Below are 18545 nucleotides of genomic sequence, written 5' to 3' on the forward strand. Positions count from 1 at the left end.
TGGGCAGGCCCTGTGCCTCTCTAAACATCACCTGGGGACCAGATGGGAGAACAGAGCCCCGCCCCCAAGGAAAGGAGTTTTCCCAGGGGCCCACAGTGGGAGCAGCAGTGCTGGGTTGGAACACAAGGCCCATCCCGGCCCTGAGGTCTCGGGGTTGAGTCTTTTCGCAGGTGGCTTCTTGTCAGGTCTGACGTGTGACCCGTCACATACGGCCACACGTGTGTTTGCTCTGCTCCCCCCGCACAGGGCCAAGTCTGGAGACCCAGAACCTGACACCGTCTTCCTCTCCACGAGGTTGGGTCGCCCCACCAGTCTGCCCTCCTCCCGGGTCCTGGGTCCCCATCCACCCGCTCCCAGGAGGCCCAGACCCGTGACTGGCCGGTCGTTGATGGTCCAGCCAATGCGGGGGGTAGGGCTGCCCCGGGCCGCACAGCGAAGCCACAGCCTGTCCCCGAGGTGCAGGCTTCGGTCCCCAGGCAGGGTGGTGAAGACGGGCAGTGCCAGGATGCTGAGGTGCACGCGGCGGCGGGCGCGGCCCACGGCGTTCTCGGCCACGCAGGTGTAGGTCCCAGCGTCCTGACTCTGTCGGCGGAGGAGGGGTCAGCCTGAGCACTGCCCCCACCCGCAGCTCCTAGGGACCGCTTCTCCCGTAGGTTCCCTGGGAGCATGCAGCCCAGAGAGGTGAAGGGGCTTGCTCAAGGTCACACAGCCAGTAAATGGCCCTGCTTCACCGCTTCACCGCTGCGCCCCCCTGCAGCCTTCCTAACCATCCAAGCCCTGACTGCACGATGGTAACAACACCCACGATGTGCCGGACGCCTTGTGCGGGACTTCACCTGCACCAGCTCATCCATGCTCCCATCATCCCTGAGACAGGCCCCGTGTTGAGTGCCTTTTGTAGAGAGGGCTCAGCCAAGCTTTGAGACGTCCCGTGGGGCATTGCAGCAAGGCTGGTGCACTCACCATGCTATCTGGCTCTCCGTGCGGCAAGGTCAGAGGACCCTGTGACTGCCCCCCCACCCCCGCAGCAGGTGCACCCACCGAGCCACCGCCCATCCATCCAGAGAGAGGCCCGTTTGTAATTAGAGAATCTAAGTGCTGTTGGGGAAGTGGGGTGGGGATCACACCCACGCCCTGGGCTCAGGTCAGCAACAAAGCAGGGTGGACAACAAACAGGCACCGCGTGGGGACACAGAGTCATCTCTGTGCCCCGCCCCCCGCCCCGTCCAGGGCTCCTTCCATCCCTCAGGAATTAGCCACGGAGGTCCAGGTTCAAATCTTGGTTCTGCCTCTTGGCAAAAACTGGATACACTCTGAGCCTCAGTTTCTTCATCTGTACTTGGGGATTATAATACCCCTGGGATGAAAAGCTGCACAGCGCTCAGCACAGACCATGACAAACAGGGGGCTGCTCAGCAGAGATTTTCTGCTCCCATTGTCATTATTACTCCCCTTCGTGCGCACAGGGTGGGAGGCTCACCTCCAGGTTCTTCACCAGCAGCTCCCCCGAAGGCTGGATGGTGAACTTCCCCTCGGCTCTGGACACGGGCTGGCCATCTTTTTCCCAGGTGATGCTGGGCTCAGGACTGCCGCTGGGCGAGCAGGGCAAGAGGGCGTGGGAGCCTTCGGTAATGGACAGGTCAGGGAGGCCAGTCTCGATCACAGGCGGGACTGTGGGGAGAGGGAGGGCCACGTGGGGATGGGGGCTGGGCTGGGCTGGGCTGCCCCTCTCCAGCACCCTAGGCAGTCGGCATCCCCCTCGCCCCTTCCTCCACCCCCATCTGCTGCCTCCACCACCTCTGTCATAGGCCATTGCCCGTGCTCTGGACAATTTGGGGACCGTTGAGTTTGGTGAAGCTGTGACAGGGTGATGCCAATGTACACACAATGGCTAAGGGGACAGAAATGGCTTTTGTTACTGGAAAGCCACAAATGAATGAGGGATGATTCATGAAAGGTCAGAGGACGCAGAGGGACCCGAGTTACGGTCAAAAGGCAGACCTTGAGCACAAAATGGGAGAAGATGCTTTTCCCTCAGTTCCATCTGGAATACAAGCCACGCTGGGATAGGGAAGGATGCAGGGATGCCGAAGGCCCTAGCCCTCTGGGGTCCGCCTCAGCCCCCTTCCCTGGGCCCACCTTGCACCACCAGCCGTGTTTTCCCCACGGCGCTGCCCGCGCTGTTCTGGGCAAGGCAAAAATAGTTCCCGGCATCCTCTGGGCTGGCGTGGATAATCCGAAGCTGTCCGGTGGGTAGGACCTGGGTACTTGCTCCTGGATTAGCGGGGAGGAAATTGGGGGCTGGTGGTGGGGGCAGCAGGACCACCGAGGAGGGCAGGAGGGCCACTTGGCTATTCTGTTTGACCAGGCAGCAAGTGCCTTGTTGTGATCACAGGGTTCAGGGGGACAGAGCCCCAGAGCCCAGCCAGGCTGCCCCCGCCACCCCTATCCTGCCAACTCCGCCACTGAGTGCTCAGACTATCAAGCTCTGGCTGGTGAACAGAGACAGGTGGGCAGGAGGTGAAGCGGACGCATGGACTTTCTGGGACCTCCCAGCAGGTCTGCAGAGCCCCCACCAATACCCCCCCTCCCTCCCTGGGGCACGCGGGAGGATCCCAGGCCCATACAGTTCTTCCCTTGCTGGTGCTGAGACTCACCTGCAAGGATGCTGAGCCCCTCCTTCTGCCAGGTGATGCTTGGCCGGGGGATGCCCGAAGCCTCACAAGGCAGCAGCACCTCCTCTGCTGCCAGAGCCCGGACCACGCTGGGCAGAGGCTTCACCACGGGGGAGGCTGCAAGGGGACAGGGCTGCAGAGGTCTCTGGGGACACCTTTAACGCCCAGGCCCCTCCCACCAGGGGTCCCTGAGCACCAGAGAGAGGAGCCTCTACAAGGAACAGGGGATTCCTGAAATCGCAGCACGGAGGACTCTGGGGGGCTGGTTCTTCCCTCCCAAGGAATCCCATTGGGGAGTCAGATCAGAGGCAGGTCTGGGCATCTGGAACCTGGGGCCCTCACCTCCCTCCCTACCCAACCCTACCTGCCTCTAGCTCTCCTCCACCTGCCAGGAGACACTTACCCTGCACAGTAAGGACCACATGCTTGTGGGCCACGCCGGCAGAGTTGCGGGCCGTGCAAGTGTAGCGGCCGGTGTGGATGGGGAGGGCCTGCCCGATCTCCAGGGCACCTGCGGGTGGCAGCGGGGCATGGAGAGGGCTGAGGGGACCCGGGACAGACGTCCCTTACCCACCCCCACCCTGGTGTCTCTCTTGCAGGCCACTCCACCTGCCTCCCTGCCCATTTGTAAGCAGCAAGGGAAAACCTGGGTTCGAGGCCTGTGTTCCCTGTCTGGAGCATAACTGTGGGCAAGTCCCTTCCACTCTTGGGGCCTCAGTTTCCCCATGTGTACAACGAGGAATCAGACAGGGTGGTCTCTAGAAACTTCCAGCTGTGATGTTCCAGGACCTGCCACCACCCTGCCTAGAATCCCTGGCCCACCCATAGTTCCACGGGCCCTCACCCTGCTACCTTTGCTGTGATTTGCTCAAAACTTGCCTCCTCCAGGAAGCCTTCCCAGATTACTGCTTCATCTGTCCTCCCTTTGCCCTGTCTTCCTTAGTCTTGGGTGCTTGGTGAACACCGTTTTAACCTTCCTGGACCACCCCAGCCCCAGATGGAACCAGAACGTCAACTTCCTTTACGTGATGGGCTTCTCTATAACCGATGGTCAGAAGAAAGGGTTCTACTGCTTTGGAAGAGTTTGAAAACCGCAGATCTGGCCAGTGGTGCTCAGGCTTTAGGATTTCACCAGCTCACCAACTAACAAATAAATGTAATTTGGATAATCCCCATAGAGTTGCCAACTTTTAATTTTGAGCACCCATCTACTATCATCTTGATTTCATGAAAGAGAGGAACTTCTAACACTAAAATATAAGAAAAGTATAATTTCAGAGTAACGGAAAATCCTTCGGATGAGATCAAACTAGCTTTATGAAAACTCTCACGTAGATATTATTTTCCTCACGTTGCCATGAGGAGCGGCACCGATCTGTCAACTAACATCAGGGGACCACTGATGAACATCAACAAGCTAGTGCGTAAGTGGGGATACTAAGGCCCAGAGAGGGTGAGGGGTCCCCCTAGGTCACACAGCAGGGAACGGCAGAGCCAGGCCGGGGCGCTCCATCTTGCTCTCCCACCTGGCTCCAATGGTCTGCTTTCATACCCTCCGCCCGATCCCCCCAGTCTCCATTCTCCGTGGCTCACCCTTACTTACCCGAAGGCAAGACACGATAGCCGTTCCCCCGCCTCCCCAGCTGGGTGCCTGCCTTGCTCCAGGACACGACCGGGGCTGGGACACCCATGCTGTGACATGTGAGGACCACGGGCGCCATCTTGGTCACGGTGAAGTCTGTCTGGTCGTCGGCAATGGTGGGAGGTACTATAATGCAATACAAGGCTTGAGGCCCTGCCGAGGTCCACGGGGGACCACGCAGCCATTGGGCCAGGTGAATGAGAGCTATCAACAGAAGACTAAGACACAGGTGACATCAGTGACGAAGGGCCAGGGAGGGAGGGGCAACAGAGAGAGGTCACAGCACTCGCTCGGGAAGTATTTTTTGCTGGGCTTTGGGGTATAGTTAAGAACTGCTTTCTGCAGAGATACCAGCTAGGTGTCTCTGGAGTGTTTCACAAGAGAACCTTCACAAGAGTGGGAGCTCAGAGCTGGGGAGGCCAGAGAAGGTCTCCAGGGAAAGTGCCATTTAACCTGAGATCTGCAGGAAGAGCAAGCGTCCGCTGGGTGAAGGGTGAAGTGTTCAGAGCAGAGGGAATGGCATGTGCAGAGGGAAATAGAATATGCAAAGGCCCTGGGGTGAGGAACTAAAAGCTAAGCAGCATGACTGGATCCCAGAGTGAGGTGGGCCTTGGGGTGAGCTGAACCTGGGGGGTGGGGGGGCGGTTGGCTGGGCCAGCATGCACAGGATCCTGCGGACGCAGGTGACACCTTTGCATTCTATCCTGAGTGCAGTGGGTAGCCGTGAAGGGAGGAATTTTCACCAGGGTGATGACAAAGTCAGATTGGGGTTTAGAATAATCTGGATTGGGGAGAGGACTCTCCTGAGAGATCCTACATGCCAGGAACAGTGCTGGAGTCAGGGCTGCGTCGGGTGGGATCAGGAGATGCAGGTGATACCCCCATCCTATCTTCTCCCTCCTCCTGTTCCAACTCACCGTGGACGGTCACCTGGTAGAGCCTGCGGGCCTCACCCACCTCATTGCTCACCACGCACTCAAAGTGGGCTGAGTCCTGGGGGCCGGGAGCTGCCAGGAGCAGGGCGTTGGAGGGCAGGAGCCTGGGACAGACAGTTGGCTGCTAAGCGACGGGCCTGGCTGACCCGAGCCCAGCCAGCTATGACCTGCCTGCCCAGCAATCTGGATGCAGTGGACTGGGTATCTCATGACTCATTTCTCCTCTGGTATCTGCTCCCCAGCCCTGAATCTAGAAATTTCTTCTAGAAGTTTCTATTCTTAAAGATGTGGCTGTTGAGCTTGTGGGCAAATTTAATTTTCATCCCTGTGTTTCTCTATTACCCTGTATGTTTCTGCAATCACCAGCTCTGACAACTTCTATAATAGCGACCAGATCCAAGTCCCTTATCAGAACAGCTTATGTTGGTTGAACACCTGCTTTAGACAAAAGCTCCGTGATGGTCCGGCACCTGACACAGCAAATATCTGGCGAATTAATTGGTGAATTGACTCCTTTAATGTGCCCAGGGGTCATTTCATGATCAGCTACCTTTGAGAAATAGGAAGACGAGTATTCGGGCTCAGCCGAACTCAGGCCTCCAGGTATCGACATTGTTATGTCCCAGCAACTGTAATGGTGTTAAACCCCCTGTTGGGCATCTCAGTGAAGATCCTTCTAGACCCCTGAGGTTGAGACATAGACCCTGGTGCTTTGTTGAGGACCAGAGTGCCTCCCTGCCTTGTTTCCGACCGGGCTCCCCACCATGAAACGGGTACCCCCTTCCCCACCCTGAGCACCTCATGGTGCCACCCCGAGGGCCAGCTCCGTACCGGTAAGCATCCTGCTGCAGATGGAAATCCAACTTCTGTCTATCCTTCCACCAGACCACCCGGGGCTTGGGGGAGCCGCTGGCCTCACAGGGCAGTGAGGCAGGGATGTGGGCAGTCAGGGTCAGGTTGGAGGGGCCAGGGGTGATGGCTGGAGGCTCTGGAGAGACAGCAGACAAGGGTGTAGGATGGAGGCAGGCGCAGGGGCTTTTTCCACCACCATCTACCCATCCTCGCGGGGAGAACAGGAGACACTCTGCAGGAATCTTCCAACAGCCTCCCAAATCTGGGGTGATAGGACCTTTGCTCGCCCCCCAGGTTGGCGGCCCCCTGACCACCTCTCCCTGAATGTAGCCCTCAGGGTCCCACTCCTCATCAGCCCTGCTCAAGGCCAGGGCCCAGCAGGGTGGCCTCCACCAAGGGGATCCACTGGAATGAGAAGAGCAGATTAGAGCATCTGGTAGTGATTCTGAATCTTATCTTTTCAAATGTTTCCTATCTGTGCACATTCAATACGATAGTATAGTATTAAGTGTATGTACTATATGCATAAAATAAATATGTACCTTTTGAGTATGTGTGGTCGCAAGTTTTATTCATAGGCTTCATAGTCAAGAACACTGAGAAGCCATTGCTCCTGACAGCAAGGATGAACCCAGAAACCAAGCTGGACCCAGCCCAGACAGGGGATGGATGCTGAAGGCAAGGAACATGCTTTCTCTCGTCTACCTACCAAAGACCTGGAGATGGCGGCCTTGCCGATCAGAGCCTGCAGAGTTGGATGCAAGACAGAGGTAGTGGCCGGCGTCCTGGGCAAGGACAGGCTGGATCCTCAGGGAACCCTCGGGCAGGACCTGCAGCCTGGAATGGAGGGAGGGGGTTGCCACGAAGACCAGCAGCCTAGGGAGGCCCTTGGAGGAGCTGGACCCTGGTGGTGTCTCCTCTGCCCCTGGCTTTCCTGGTAGGAAAGTGCTAAGTCTGGAGTCCGGCATCCATGAGGCCAAGGTCAGAGGAGGTCACAGCCATGGGCAGCTGTGGGGGCCTCCCGTGCTCCCAACCTGGGCCTAGCTTCTCCCTAAGAGTCAGCAGGCAGCAGCATCCAGAAAGCACCCTTTCTGAGCATGTGCCCCAGATCTGAGGACTGTCCTTTCCTGGGGCCATGTCTGGACTGCACCCCAGCCAGTAGGACTGGGGATGAGCTGGACCAGCTAGACTCAGGCTGGGCCAGTGGAATGCTCCACCCTTGGAACTGGGATCATCAGGCAGTTCTCTAGACTCTGCAGGTTGCATGAACTCAGAAGCTATAACCTGGGAGCAGAGGGGACCAGGGGGCTGTCTCTGCCATGTTCATAGTGGGGAAGGTGTAGAAAATGGGCCTGAGAGAAAGACACAAAGAGAGATGCATTAAGCCCCCTCCCACAGAAACAGAGATGAGCAACCAAGAGTCAAAACCAGACAGACAGACAGCCACCCGAGTTTCCTGACACCCCCAAGCCTGTTTTTTGGGTTCTGAGAAGTCCCCACGTGCTGGCCACACAGCCACCTTCCTGCTCCAACAGCCCAGGCGGGTTTCTGCTTAGAACCCACCCCCGAGACCCTCCCGGCCCAGCTCTCACCTGGGGCCGTCAGGATCCAGGGGGGCTCCGTCCTTCCGCCAGCTCACGAGGGGAGGGGGGGCGCCGTCCACGCGGCAGGGCAGCAGGGCCGTCTGGTTCACAGAGGCGGTCACTGTGGCAGGTCCTGGCTGGATGGTGGGCACCGCTGGGGGAGGGCCACAGAGGGAGTGGGTGCTGGGAGCTGCAGCTGGAAGGAGGGCCAGCGTCGGGGGTGGCGGGCTGAGGCCACTCACCGTGGATCTCCACATGGAAGGCCACGCTGGTGCTGCCCACGGCATTGTGCGCCGTGCAGCTGTATTCGCCCCCGTCGGCCGTGCTCAGGGCCTGCAGCTGGAGGAACCTGCCCTGCTCTGGGAACTGGGTGTGGGCATCCGCCTATAGAGTCCCCAGGGTGGAGAGACCCTCGTTAGTGCTGGGTCAGGGTAGGCCAGCCCCAGGCACCAGGCAAGGAGGACCAAGGAACCGGTGGGGCGGGACAGTGGTCTCTGCCCTGTTCTGGGCTGGCCTATAGATGCCCACCTGACGCCCCTCTGGGGGAAATAGGCTCCTGTGGGAGGGAATGAGCCTCCTACCCCTGGGATCTGCCTGTTGGGGATGTTGCAGAAGAGACTGATGCTTGGATCACGAGCTGGAGCTTCCAGAAGACCTACAATTCTTGGTCCCCACTTTGGGGGAGGGGTAAGCACAGAGAACCTCAGGAACTAGCCCTGGGTCACCTAGCCACTACGTGTAGCTTGAAGGTATAATGGGAAGAACATAGATATGCATTAGAAGCCAGGATGTAAATCCTAGCCTTGCCTCAGTGTCCCCATCCATAAAATGGGGATGACAATAATAACAGGAGTGCAGGACACCAAGAAAGCAGGGACGCAAAGTGCTGGCATGAGGTTGTCCCTCAGCACCGAGGATCTAGTCTGCAGGGTCTGGGGCTTCAGCGACACAGAAGGTGGCGCCCCCGGGTCCCCAGCCTAGCACCCACCTGCAGCAGGATGCCATCCCGGTGCCATTCAATCTCAGGTGCTGGCTCGGCCTCCACTGAGCACTCCAGAATGAGCTGCCCCGGAGCCAGGCCGACCACGGAGCGGGGGCCTCGGGGCCCAATAACATGTGGGGGGCCTAGGTGGGCAGCAGAGAGGGCGTGAGAGACGGACCCGCTCCGGTAGGCCCCATCCTGCCTCCCTCTCCTGCCTCCCCCCGGCACCCCCTACCTTGAACCCTGACCCGGAAGCTCTTCTCGACTTCGCCAGCAGGGCTCTGGGCCAGGCAAGTGTACAGCCCAGCATCGCCCACCTGGGGACGGAGCAGGGTGAGCAACTGCCTCTGGCCCCAGCCTGCCCACCTCCCGATCTGGTTTGCTTCCTCCACAACTAAGGACTGAGGATGCAGTCTCAGGCCGGCTGAGTCTGCCACCTGCCTTTCCAATCATTCCCCTCTCTGGGATGCCTCTTCTCTAGCTCCACCTCACCCTCGCTTTCTGGCTAGGGCAAAGCCTGCCTCTTCCAGGAAGTGCCCCTTGACTGCACCAGCCCTCCTCTGGTTTCTGCATCAGCCTTGGCTCTGACTTGGCTGGGAGCCCTGGAAGGCATGGCCCAGGTGGCTGGTCTCCACATGCTCACCCCGCACAAAGGAGGAGCTCAGCCTAACTGCCAAGTGCTGCCGGGTCTTCTCCTCCCCCCACTCGCCGCCCCCTCCCCCAGCCTCATCCCACGGCAGTGGCCAGCAGCACCTGCACGCCCTCCATCTGGAGTGCCCTGCTGCTGTCCTCAGGCCTGCTCAGGGCCTGTCCATCCTTATGCCAGGTGACGTTGGGCGGGGGGGTGCCCCGGGCATCACAGTGGAGCTCCAAGGGGGAGCCGGGGGTCAGCAACAGCTCTGCAGGCTGGCCTGAGTCCTCGATGTGGGGGGGATCTGCAAGACACCCACCCGGGGTCAGCCATGGCGGCCGCACCCAAAGTGCTGGGAGCTGGGGTCCATCTCCCACACCCCACCATCCCGAGGCTGACCACCGATGGGGCCCAGAACACCAGAAACCAGGGGCCCCTTTGCCTGGGCCCATTATTTGTGCTTTAAAACCAGCAAGCACACGGTGTGGAGGGGAAGATACAGCGGACTCAGAGCTTTCCAAGGTTTCAGCGGCTCTTTGTCCCTGTTTTACAAGGTTTGGGGGCCAAAGCTGAAGAGCGCAGCCCCAGGAGAACGAAGGGCCATGTAGCCCTTCTATGTAGCAGCAAGGTCAGCATCCCGTACGAGCCTGCCTTTTCCCCAAAGCCTGCACCCGGGCGGCAACCCGTGGGGAGATCCACCAGGGGACTCACCTCCTCACCACCTTCTCCATCGCCCCCGGAGGCCCACCCCGCACCCAGGCCCAGAGAAGCTGGTGCCGGGGGCAGGTGACTCACCCATCACTGTCAGTTGGAAATGCCTCCTGGCTTCCCCTGCCTCGCTCACGGCCACGCAGGAATAGGTCCCTGAGTCACCAGCTCCTGCTGTCTCCAGCTGCAGGCTGGGCCCCTGTTCCAGGCTCTGGGGCAACAAAGGCTCCCCATCCTTCATCCACGACACCAGGGGCAGGGGGCTTCCCCGGGCTTCACAGGGGAGGACCACTGAGGAGCCGCGGACCACCGCCACGTCATTCTGGAACTCCACGGGCTCCAGGATAGGGGGTACTGTGCAGGGCAAAAGAGTGAGCAGGAGTCCTTTCATTCCGCATCAGGGGGCCCTCACCCTTGGACCTTCGCACAGGCTGTTCCCACATTGGTCAGAACGCCCTTCTCCTGGACAATTCCTTCTCATCTCCAGTCTTCAGCTTAGACCTCACCTCCTCCAGGAAGCCTTCCCTGAACTCCCCAGGCCAGTTGAAGAGCCCTCCTCTGTGCTCCCACAGCTCCCTGTCCTTCCCCTGGTGTCACTCGTTGCCTGGGATTGTGGTTGCCTCTTCACAGAGCTGTTTCCTGCACTGACCTCCTGGGGGCAGGGGTCACCTCTGCTCCCTGCTGCATCCCGGGGCCTGGTAAGGCCCTGGCACACCACAGCGTCTAACGGCTGCTTGCGAGATGAATGAATGAGCAGCCAAATGAATCAAAGACCGAGTCTCTGTGTTTGCGCCCTAAGGCCAAATGATGCACTTTTTCTCCAACAACCCCCTCCCTGCCCGCCGCACCCCGGTCCGTACCGTGCACCTGCAAGGTGAAGTTCCTGTCGGTCACGCCAGCTGGGCTTGCGGCCACACAGGTGTAGACGCCAGAATCTGCCAACTGCACCTGGGAAATCCTGAACACCCCCGGGGAAGGGTGGAGGGGAAAAGGGGGAGGGGAGGGTGGCTCCATGGAAACGGTCCCTCTCTCATGCTGTCCCCCAGTGGCTTACCTGCCAGAGAGGCAGCTCGGAAACTCCCACCTGAACAGGCCTGGCCTCTGCCTAACCCCCTTTCCTGGCTCCCTGGGGCCCCCGGAGTAAAGCCCCAGACTCCCTGGCCCCTGATGCCTTCTCTGACCCCCCTCCCTCTGAGGCCAGACTTCCTGCTTTCCCAATTCCGCGGGCCGCGCTGTCCCATCCAAGAAGTGGGACGCCTGCCTGCCCTTACCCCTCTTCTAGACCATTCCTTTTCACCTTTAAGACTCACCTGAGTCACCTAACCTGTCTGTGCCCCCCACCTCCTCTCGAAGTCCCTCTGGCCCCGACCATTCCTCCTGAGCTGATCTTGTCAATGTCCCCTATGACCCTGAAACATGTCTCTGCTTGGCTCCCGGGACAACACGCTTTCCTGGAGTGCCTCCTCCACCCTCCCCATCCTCCTGCCTGCTTCTCCTTCCTGGGACCTTAGACCCATCTTAATACCAGCCACCGGGGGTACAGTCCACACTCACACTTGGGGCGGGGGGCGCCTGCAGCCCATCCTGGCTTCCACCACTACCTGTTTGCCCGCAATCCCCAAACATCTATATCCCTAAACTCCTGAGTGGAGTAGCAAACACCTGGCTCACATCCTCCCTGGATGTCAAAGAACCTCTCAAACCAACATATTCAAACAGAACTCGGGTCTCCCCTTCAACCTGCCCACCCCCACTATGGTCCGATCTCAGGAAACACCTTCCGTGGACCTCAGCCTTCCAGGTTCCTGGATGCAGGCCGCAGAGCCTTGCTCCACTCCTCCTGCCTCCCACCTCTGACCACCTCCACCACCACGGCTGTGACCCAGGCCTCACGGCATCTCCCCCTCATCCCCCTCCGGCTCTGCCCTTGGCCCCACGGTCTCTTGTCTACCCAGCAGCCACAAGGATCCTCTAAAAACCTAAGTCACAACCCAAAAGAATTGAGAGACTTGAACAGATATTTGCACACCCATGTTTATAAAAGCATTACACACAGTAGCAAAAAAGTGGGAGCAATCCACATGTCTGTTGACAGATGAACGGATGAACAAGGTGTGGTCTGTCCGTACTGTGGAATATTACTCAGCCTTAAAAAGCCAGGGAATTCTGACAACTGCTACAATGTGGAGGAGACTTGAGGGCATGGTGCCGAGTGGGATAAGACCAGTCACAAAAAGAAAAATACTGTATGAGTCCACGGATACCGACGTCCTTAGAGCTGTCAAGTTCATAGAGATAGGAGGTAGAATGGGGGTTGCCAAGAATGGGGGCAGTGCGGGGGGAAATGGGGACACAGTTTCAGTTTGGGAAGATGAGAAAGTTCTGGAGATGGATGGGGGTGATGGTCGGATCACTGTGTGAATGTACTTAATGCCCCTGAACTGTACACTTAAAAATGGTTAAAATGATAAATTTTATGTGTATTTTACCATAATAAAAAAATGTAAGTCATATCATGAGGCCTCTCTACTGAACACTGCCTCCCCACCCCCCCACCAGCTCTTCATCTGTCCTTAGGAAAACCTAGGTCTTTTGAAGGACTTACAAGTCCTATGTCACCTGGTCTCCCCTCAATCCCACCCACCCTATTCCTTGAACACACAGGCACATGCCCACCTCAGGGCCTTTGAACTTGCTATTCCAACACTCTGCCCGGAAACTCTTCCCCACAGAATCCACCCAGCTCCCTCTCCTGACTCCTTCCACCTCTGTGCACATTTCACCTTCTCTGATAGTGCCTATCACTGACCACCCTAAAATACCAGCCTCCCCTGCCACCTCCCATTTATTCTTCACCCTACTTTGTTCTTCAGAGCACATATCCCTAGTGACATTCCTCTGTTACAGCTGTTTAATTTCCATTCTCCTCCCCTGATCAAGCAGCAGTAGGTCAGGGGCTTTATTTTGCTCACTGCTCTATCCCAGTGCCTGGAACTGCACTGCGATAGCCAGCACTCCAAAAGATTGAAGAATGTGTGAAGATGTGGCTCAGAAACCTTCCAGGAAGGCTTCCCTGATTTCCTCCAACCCAAGGCAGGCTGAGTAGGATACAACCAGATGTCATCACCTGGATCTGTGCCTCCCTCCCTGGGCTGTAAGAGCCTGAGGGCAGAGGCCCCCTTTATCTCTGGAGTTCTATTTGGGGGGTGGGGGACCCTCACTCTCCCCATCATAAACCTCTGTATGTTTATATTATTTTTATTTGAAAACCATTCAGAGGTGTTCTGAAGCCCAAGCTGCCTGAGAGTGGGTCTGGGACCAGGTGGCCCACGGGCTGAGGAGCCTCTTCCCTACCTGAGGGTGCGGCCAGAGCTGTGAAGGCGAGTGCGCTGGGAAAGCGGGAGGGGCAGGCCGTCCTTGAGCCAGCTCACACGGATGGGCGCAGAGCCCCGGACGGGGCAGGCCATGGTCACCAGCTCCCCAGGCCTGCTCACCAGGGTCGCCGAGCTCTCTGCCCACTGCTCGATGGTGGGAGGGACTGGGGGTGGGTAGAGGGAAAAAGGGGGTGGTAAGGGGGTTTAGGGAGAGGGTCTGGGTGGGGGAGATGGGCTCCTCCCAGGCAAATTCCAGGAAGCAGCAACCATCTTGTATGGGGTTCTCAGAGCCACATCCTTGCCAGGTGAGGCTGAAGCCCACCGCGTGGGGGCACAGGTTCACCCCATGGCTCTCTTTGCATGTCCCCTATTCCCCGACTCTCCTATCGCACCCCGGAGCTGGAGTGCTTGGGTCTCTGGCTAAGAACAGGATGCAGAGGCCCAGAGAGGGCAGAGGATGGCCCGGCTGGGGCTTGAAGCTGGGCTCCTGCATCCTGGCCCTGGCATCCCCGTCCAGATGCCCCGGTGGAGGCCCCACCGTGGCCGGGCTGCCGCAGATGGCGGAGCCCCCACCTCTCCTCACCCCTCAGCTGCTCACCCAGCACGCTCACTGTGTGCAGCCTGGCGTCCTCCCCGGCCGTGTTGTGGGCCACGCAGGTGTAGGCGCCCGAGTCCTCGGCCTTCAGGCCCTTCAGCACCAGGGCGCTGCCGTCCAGGTAGAACCTGCCCGGGGGCGGAGAGCCGAGAGCCGGCACGTAAGGGTCTGTGGTGATGCCTGGGGGCCCGGGAGGGCACAGGCCAAGCCTTACCGGAGGTGGGGGCCCACGCCCTGGTCCAGCGGGCCACCGTCCTTCAGCCAGGTCACGTCGGGCGGTGGCTGCCCACCCGCCTCACAGTCCAGCCGCACCTCCTGTCCCTCCAGGACACTGTGCTCGTGGGTGACGCCCGAGCTCCGGATCTGGGGGGCCACTGTGGCAGGTGCTGTGGTGAGGCCCGGGGGCGTGGCGGGGGCTGGCGAGGGGGTGGGCCATGGTGGGGGGAGGGTGGGGGGCACACGTACCCAGCACGGCCACTACGAAGTCCTTGCGGGCCTCGGCCTGGGTGTTCTCGGCCACGCAAGTGTAGGTGCCAGCCTGGGAGGGCTGCAAGCGACTCAGCTGGAGGCGGCCCCCGCGGGAGACCACACCATGCGCCACACTGCTCTCTGTGGGGAGGAGAGACGTGCCAGGCCCCCACGTGCCCAGACCCGCCATCCCAGGGGCCGCCATTGGGCCCGGACACAAAAGTCATGTGACTCCTCTGAGCGGGTGTCCATCTCCCACACTCGCAAGACCCCTGGAACCTTTGCATCACCCACCGGCCTCTCGTACTCACAGGGAAACTGAGGCCCAGCCAGGGGCAGGGGCTCGTGCCAGCTACATCATGACCTCCCTCGGCTGGGTCTCTCATTGCTCTCTGCGTTACAGCCCTTACCTATTTCCTTCCACTGGGGACATTCCTGGCCAAGATACCCCACTCCCCTTTAGTGTCCAGGACTTGCTCCTCTTCCTGTGGGCCCCAGGACCCTCGGGCCCACCTCACCCCCACCCTCGCTCCAGCTTCACCCTGCCCACCCCCACCCCCCAAGGCTGCCAATCAAGGTGAACCAGCCACCCACTGAGCACTTCCTGGTCCCCATGTGGGTCCCGTTAGGGGCACCCCAGGGCCTCTGCTCAGGCTGCACGCCCACCCCAGCCTGGAATGGCCCCCATTCTCGGCAGCTGCACTTCTGCCTGAGCCCCCGCTGGGCCACTCTCCCCCGGGTCCTCACTGGTACAGCCAGTCTCTCAAGACGAAATCTACTGAGCAGCTACCGCGTGTCCAGCTGTGAGCTTGGGGTTCAAAGCCGAGTAAAGCACAGCCCCTGGCCTCAAGGGGCTCCACGTGCATCAGAGACAGTGAGACACGCGTGATCCTGTGTGACCAGCCCCGTGAAGCCCCTGATGGAGCCAGGAGGGGTCAGGCATGTCTTCGGAGGAGGCAGGTCTCAGCTGGACCAAGTGGGTGTGAACCAGCCAGTAGAGGTGTTCAGGGGGGTTGGGGTGGGTATTTCGGGGAGGAAAGAGCGTGTGCCAAGAAAGGAGGTGGAGAACGGGGCCCGGAGTGGCTCCACAGCAGGTGTAATCGGAAGAGAAAGGAGAGTGTATGCCCCACAAACACTCGTCCCCGAACCTTCACGGCACACTATTCACCACAGCCCCAGGGTGGAAACAACCTGAATGTCCACCAGCTGATGAAAGGATAAACCAAATAGGGTAGAGCCATGCAGTGGAATAGTCAGCCATAAAAAAGAGTGAAAAAATTTTAATTTAACTTAAAAGAAGGAATGCAGAATGGACACACGCTACAACAGAGGTGGACCTTGGAAACAGGATGCTAAGTGGAAAAGCCCATCAGAAAAGGCCACATATCGTATGATTCCACTGATAGGAAATGTCCAGAACCGGCAAATCAGTGTCAGTGGCTGCCTGGTTCTGGGGTTGGCAGCAGGTATGGGGGGAAACGAGGGGTGTAAGGTAATGGGTGAGGGCTTGCCTTTTGGGTGATAAAAATGTTCTAAAATTGATTGTGGGGATGGTCTGCGACTATAGTCAAAATAATGGAATTATAAGCTTTAAATGGGTAAATCGTATAGTATATAAATCTTGATAAAGCTGTTTTTGAGAGAGGGAGAGGGGGTAGGGGGAGGGAGAGAGAGATAGAGACAGAGAGAGAGACAGAGAGACAGAGACAGAAGGGTTTGTGGGAGAAGCCGAGAGCAGCTGGGTGTGTGGGGCCCGGTGTGGGGCACGGGGAGGTGGGCTGGCTGAGCCCCGCAGGGCCTCCCGGGCTGTGTTTCTGAGGACTATGGCCAAAGGATTTCAGCAGACAAGTGACCGCCTCAGAGCTGCACTTTGAGATCCCTTCGTCCCCGTGTGGAGATGGCACTGGAGGCTTGGAGTGGGCCCAGGACTGGCGTGGGGGCAGCTGGAATGGGAAAGGCTAAGGGCAGAGAGCTGGCTGTTTCCCACCTGACAAGAGGAAGGTTCTGCTGGGACCCCGGGGTGGGAGGAGAAGAGAGCTAGACAGGGACGAAGGCTTAGACAGGAAGGTGACCGGCAGCCAGGCTGGACGGAGCTGAATTCCAGGAGGAGGAGCTTTGGAGGCCAACGTCAAGGCCGGGGTCAGGCCGGCTGGGCCCTCAGCACCCACCCTGCATCCACCCATCTCGTGGGAGCCAACTGTGGCCACAAACACAGGGAGCCTTCGAGCCCCCATGGAACAGTTCTCAGCATTGGGATTTCAAGGGCCAACAGGTGGTGGGACAGACAGGACGCTGCCGCCTTCGATTTTGCCGAGAACGGCGACAACCAACAACTCTTCCCTCTTCACGGTCATGGCAGCACAGAAAGGAGTATTCGGCACTGAAAGGATGCGATGCACTCACCAACAGGCATTCTGTCCTTCAGCCAGGTCACAGCAGGTGCCGGGACCCCGGTCACGTCACAGCTCAGGACCAGGGGGCTCCCAGCCACCTGGCTCACTTTCTCTGTCTTGGGGTTCTCAAATGTTGGGGGCACTGTGGGAGAGATGCCAGATTGCCACAGTCCTAAGACCCTGTTGCCCCCTTCCTTCCACGGGGGCTAGTCAGGGATACCCCACCAGCTCTTCGTTCTGGTTAGTAGTTGACATTTTATGCTTTGCCATGGGTAGAGATACAGATTGTTTTAGTCACAGGTGTAAATAGAACCTGCATCGGTCTATTTCAAAGCATTTACAGAGCAGAGTCCAGAGGGGTCCACTCAGCCCAAGGATGGTGAGTGCATGGCTACCGCACCAGGAGTTCTTAGCCTACGCCAGGGCAGACATCACTAATCGATCCCGACACCCTCTCCTGCTTGGCCAGGAAGAGGTCACGCATCCCGGGCAAGCACTCCCAGTGGAACAAAAATGGCTGTGCTCAGGGTGAATCCTCTTTGTCCTCAGGGACCAGACCTTGCCCCTTCCCACCACTCATCAATGTAGCCATCAGGGGAAGGCTTTAAACAGCACACCTGGTGTCAGTAATTCCCAACAATGGTATTCAATATGGCTCCCGGTTGGATCCATCCCCTGCTCACCTGGTGGGGAGGTCAGTGGCTTTGCCTCCTGGGGACAATTTACTTCCAGGGCAATTACAGTACTTTACTTACCACTTGGTAGGCCCTGAGCTATCCACCAGCCTGGACGCTCACTCCTGGGCTTTTGTAGGAGAGAGGTAACATTCTCTCTCATTTAATCCACTGTGTTTTGGGATCTCTTTTTTTTTTTTTTTTCATTTTTTTATTCTTATGTTAATCCCCATACATTACAACATTAGTTTTAGATGAAGTGTTCCATGATTCATTGTTTGTGCATAACACCCAGTGCTCCATGCAGAATGTGCCCTCCTTAATACCCACCACCAGGCTAACCCATCCTCCCACCCCCCTCCCCTCTAGAACCCTGTTTGTTTTTCAGAGTCCATCGTCTCTCATGGTTCGTCTACCCCTCCGATTTCTCCGCCTCATTCTTCCCCTCCCGCTACCTTCTTCTTCTTTTTTTTTTTTTCCTTAGGGATCTCTTTTTAACACAGCAGAGACTATACTCTAACTGACATAACATCTGACCCCAAGCAAATCTGGCTGAGTCTTCATCCCTTGCTTCCCTAGCTGAGCTTCCCCACACCCCCACCTTGAGTCACATCCCATCAAATGCCATCTGTGCTCCATTCTTGGGCTGATGGAGCGGGCCCCCCAGGTGACATGGCCCCAGGACTCCAACCACCTGATCTCTGAGGGCTCCCCTCCCAGGGCTTGCATGCCAGGCTCATGCCCGGCACTTTATAGATATATTCATGGCAGCCCATCAACTGAATGCTTCCCATACATCTAGGGAGGCAGGTACTGCCTTTGCTCCTTTGACCGAAGACAAACCCGAGGCTCAGAGGAACCAAGGTGTTCTGCTGCCCCCCAAGAGCAAGTCATCGGCAGTGCTGTTCCGATCCTGGCCTTTTCAATGCCACATCCGGTGCCCTACACGCTCAGGGCCACTGCCTCTTTCTAGCGACTGCCCTTCCCACCCTGGGCAGCCCTGTGTGCTGCTAGGGGTCCCACGGCAATGCCC

General features: G+C 58.4%; 1 protein-coding gene across 1 annotated transcript in view; it reads right to left on the reverse strand.

Annotated features, from left to right (window-relative positions):
* The window catches only part of HMCN2 (hemicentin 2), a 149629-nt gene that overhangs the window by 24942 nt on the left and 106142 nt on the right, over nucleotides 1–18545 (reverse strand). The window contains exons 62-82 of the mRNA XM_035015614.1: nucleotides 16849–16980; nucleotides 14443–14586; nucleotides 14192–14351; nucleotides 13981–14105; nucleotides 13363–13546; nucleotides 10869–10966; nucleotides 10096–10362; nucleotides 9423–9604; nucleotides 8905–8986; nucleotides 8676–8812; nucleotides 7930–8071; nucleotides 7697–7841; nucleotides 6814–6941; nucleotides 6084–6240; nucleotides 5235–5356; nucleotides 4279–4443; nucleotides 3079–3186; nucleotides 2658–2792; nucleotides 2140–2274; nucleotides 1481–1671; nucleotides 369–582 (exon numbers count right to left, since the gene is read on the reverse strand). Coding sequence (XP_034871505.1) covers nucleotides 369–582; nucleotides 1481–1671; nucleotides 2140–2274; nucleotides 2658–2792; nucleotides 3079–3186; nucleotides 4279–4443; nucleotides 5235–5356; nucleotides 6084–6240; nucleotides 6814–6941; nucleotides 7697–7841; nucleotides 7930–8071; nucleotides 8676–8812; nucleotides 8905–8986; nucleotides 9423–9604; nucleotides 10096–10362; nucleotides 10869–10966; nucleotides 13363–13546; nucleotides 13981–14105; nucleotides 14192–14351; nucleotides 14443–14586; nucleotides 16849–16980 — 3153 coding nt within the window. The remainder of the gene's footprint in view (nucleotides 1–368; nucleotides 583–1480; nucleotides 1672–2139; nucleotides 2275–2657; nucleotides 2793–3078; nucleotides 3187–4278; nucleotides 4444–5234; nucleotides 5357–6083; nucleotides 6241–6813; nucleotides 6942–7696; nucleotides 7842–7929; nucleotides 8072–8675; nucleotides 8813–8904; nucleotides 8987–9422; nucleotides 9605–10095; nucleotides 10363–10868; nucleotides 10967–13362; nucleotides 13547–13980; nucleotides 14106–14191; nucleotides 14352–14442; nucleotides 14587–16848; nucleotides 16981–18545) is intronic.

The sequence above is a fragment of the Mirounga leonina genome, unplaced genomic scaffold, assembly GCF_011800145.1.
Source record: "Mirounga leonina isolate KUSES-001 unplaced genomic scaffold, KU_Mleo_1.0 Mir_170, whole genome shotgun sequence".
NCBI lineage: Eukaryota > Metazoa > Chordata > Mammalia > Carnivora > Phocidae > Mirounga > Mirounga leonina.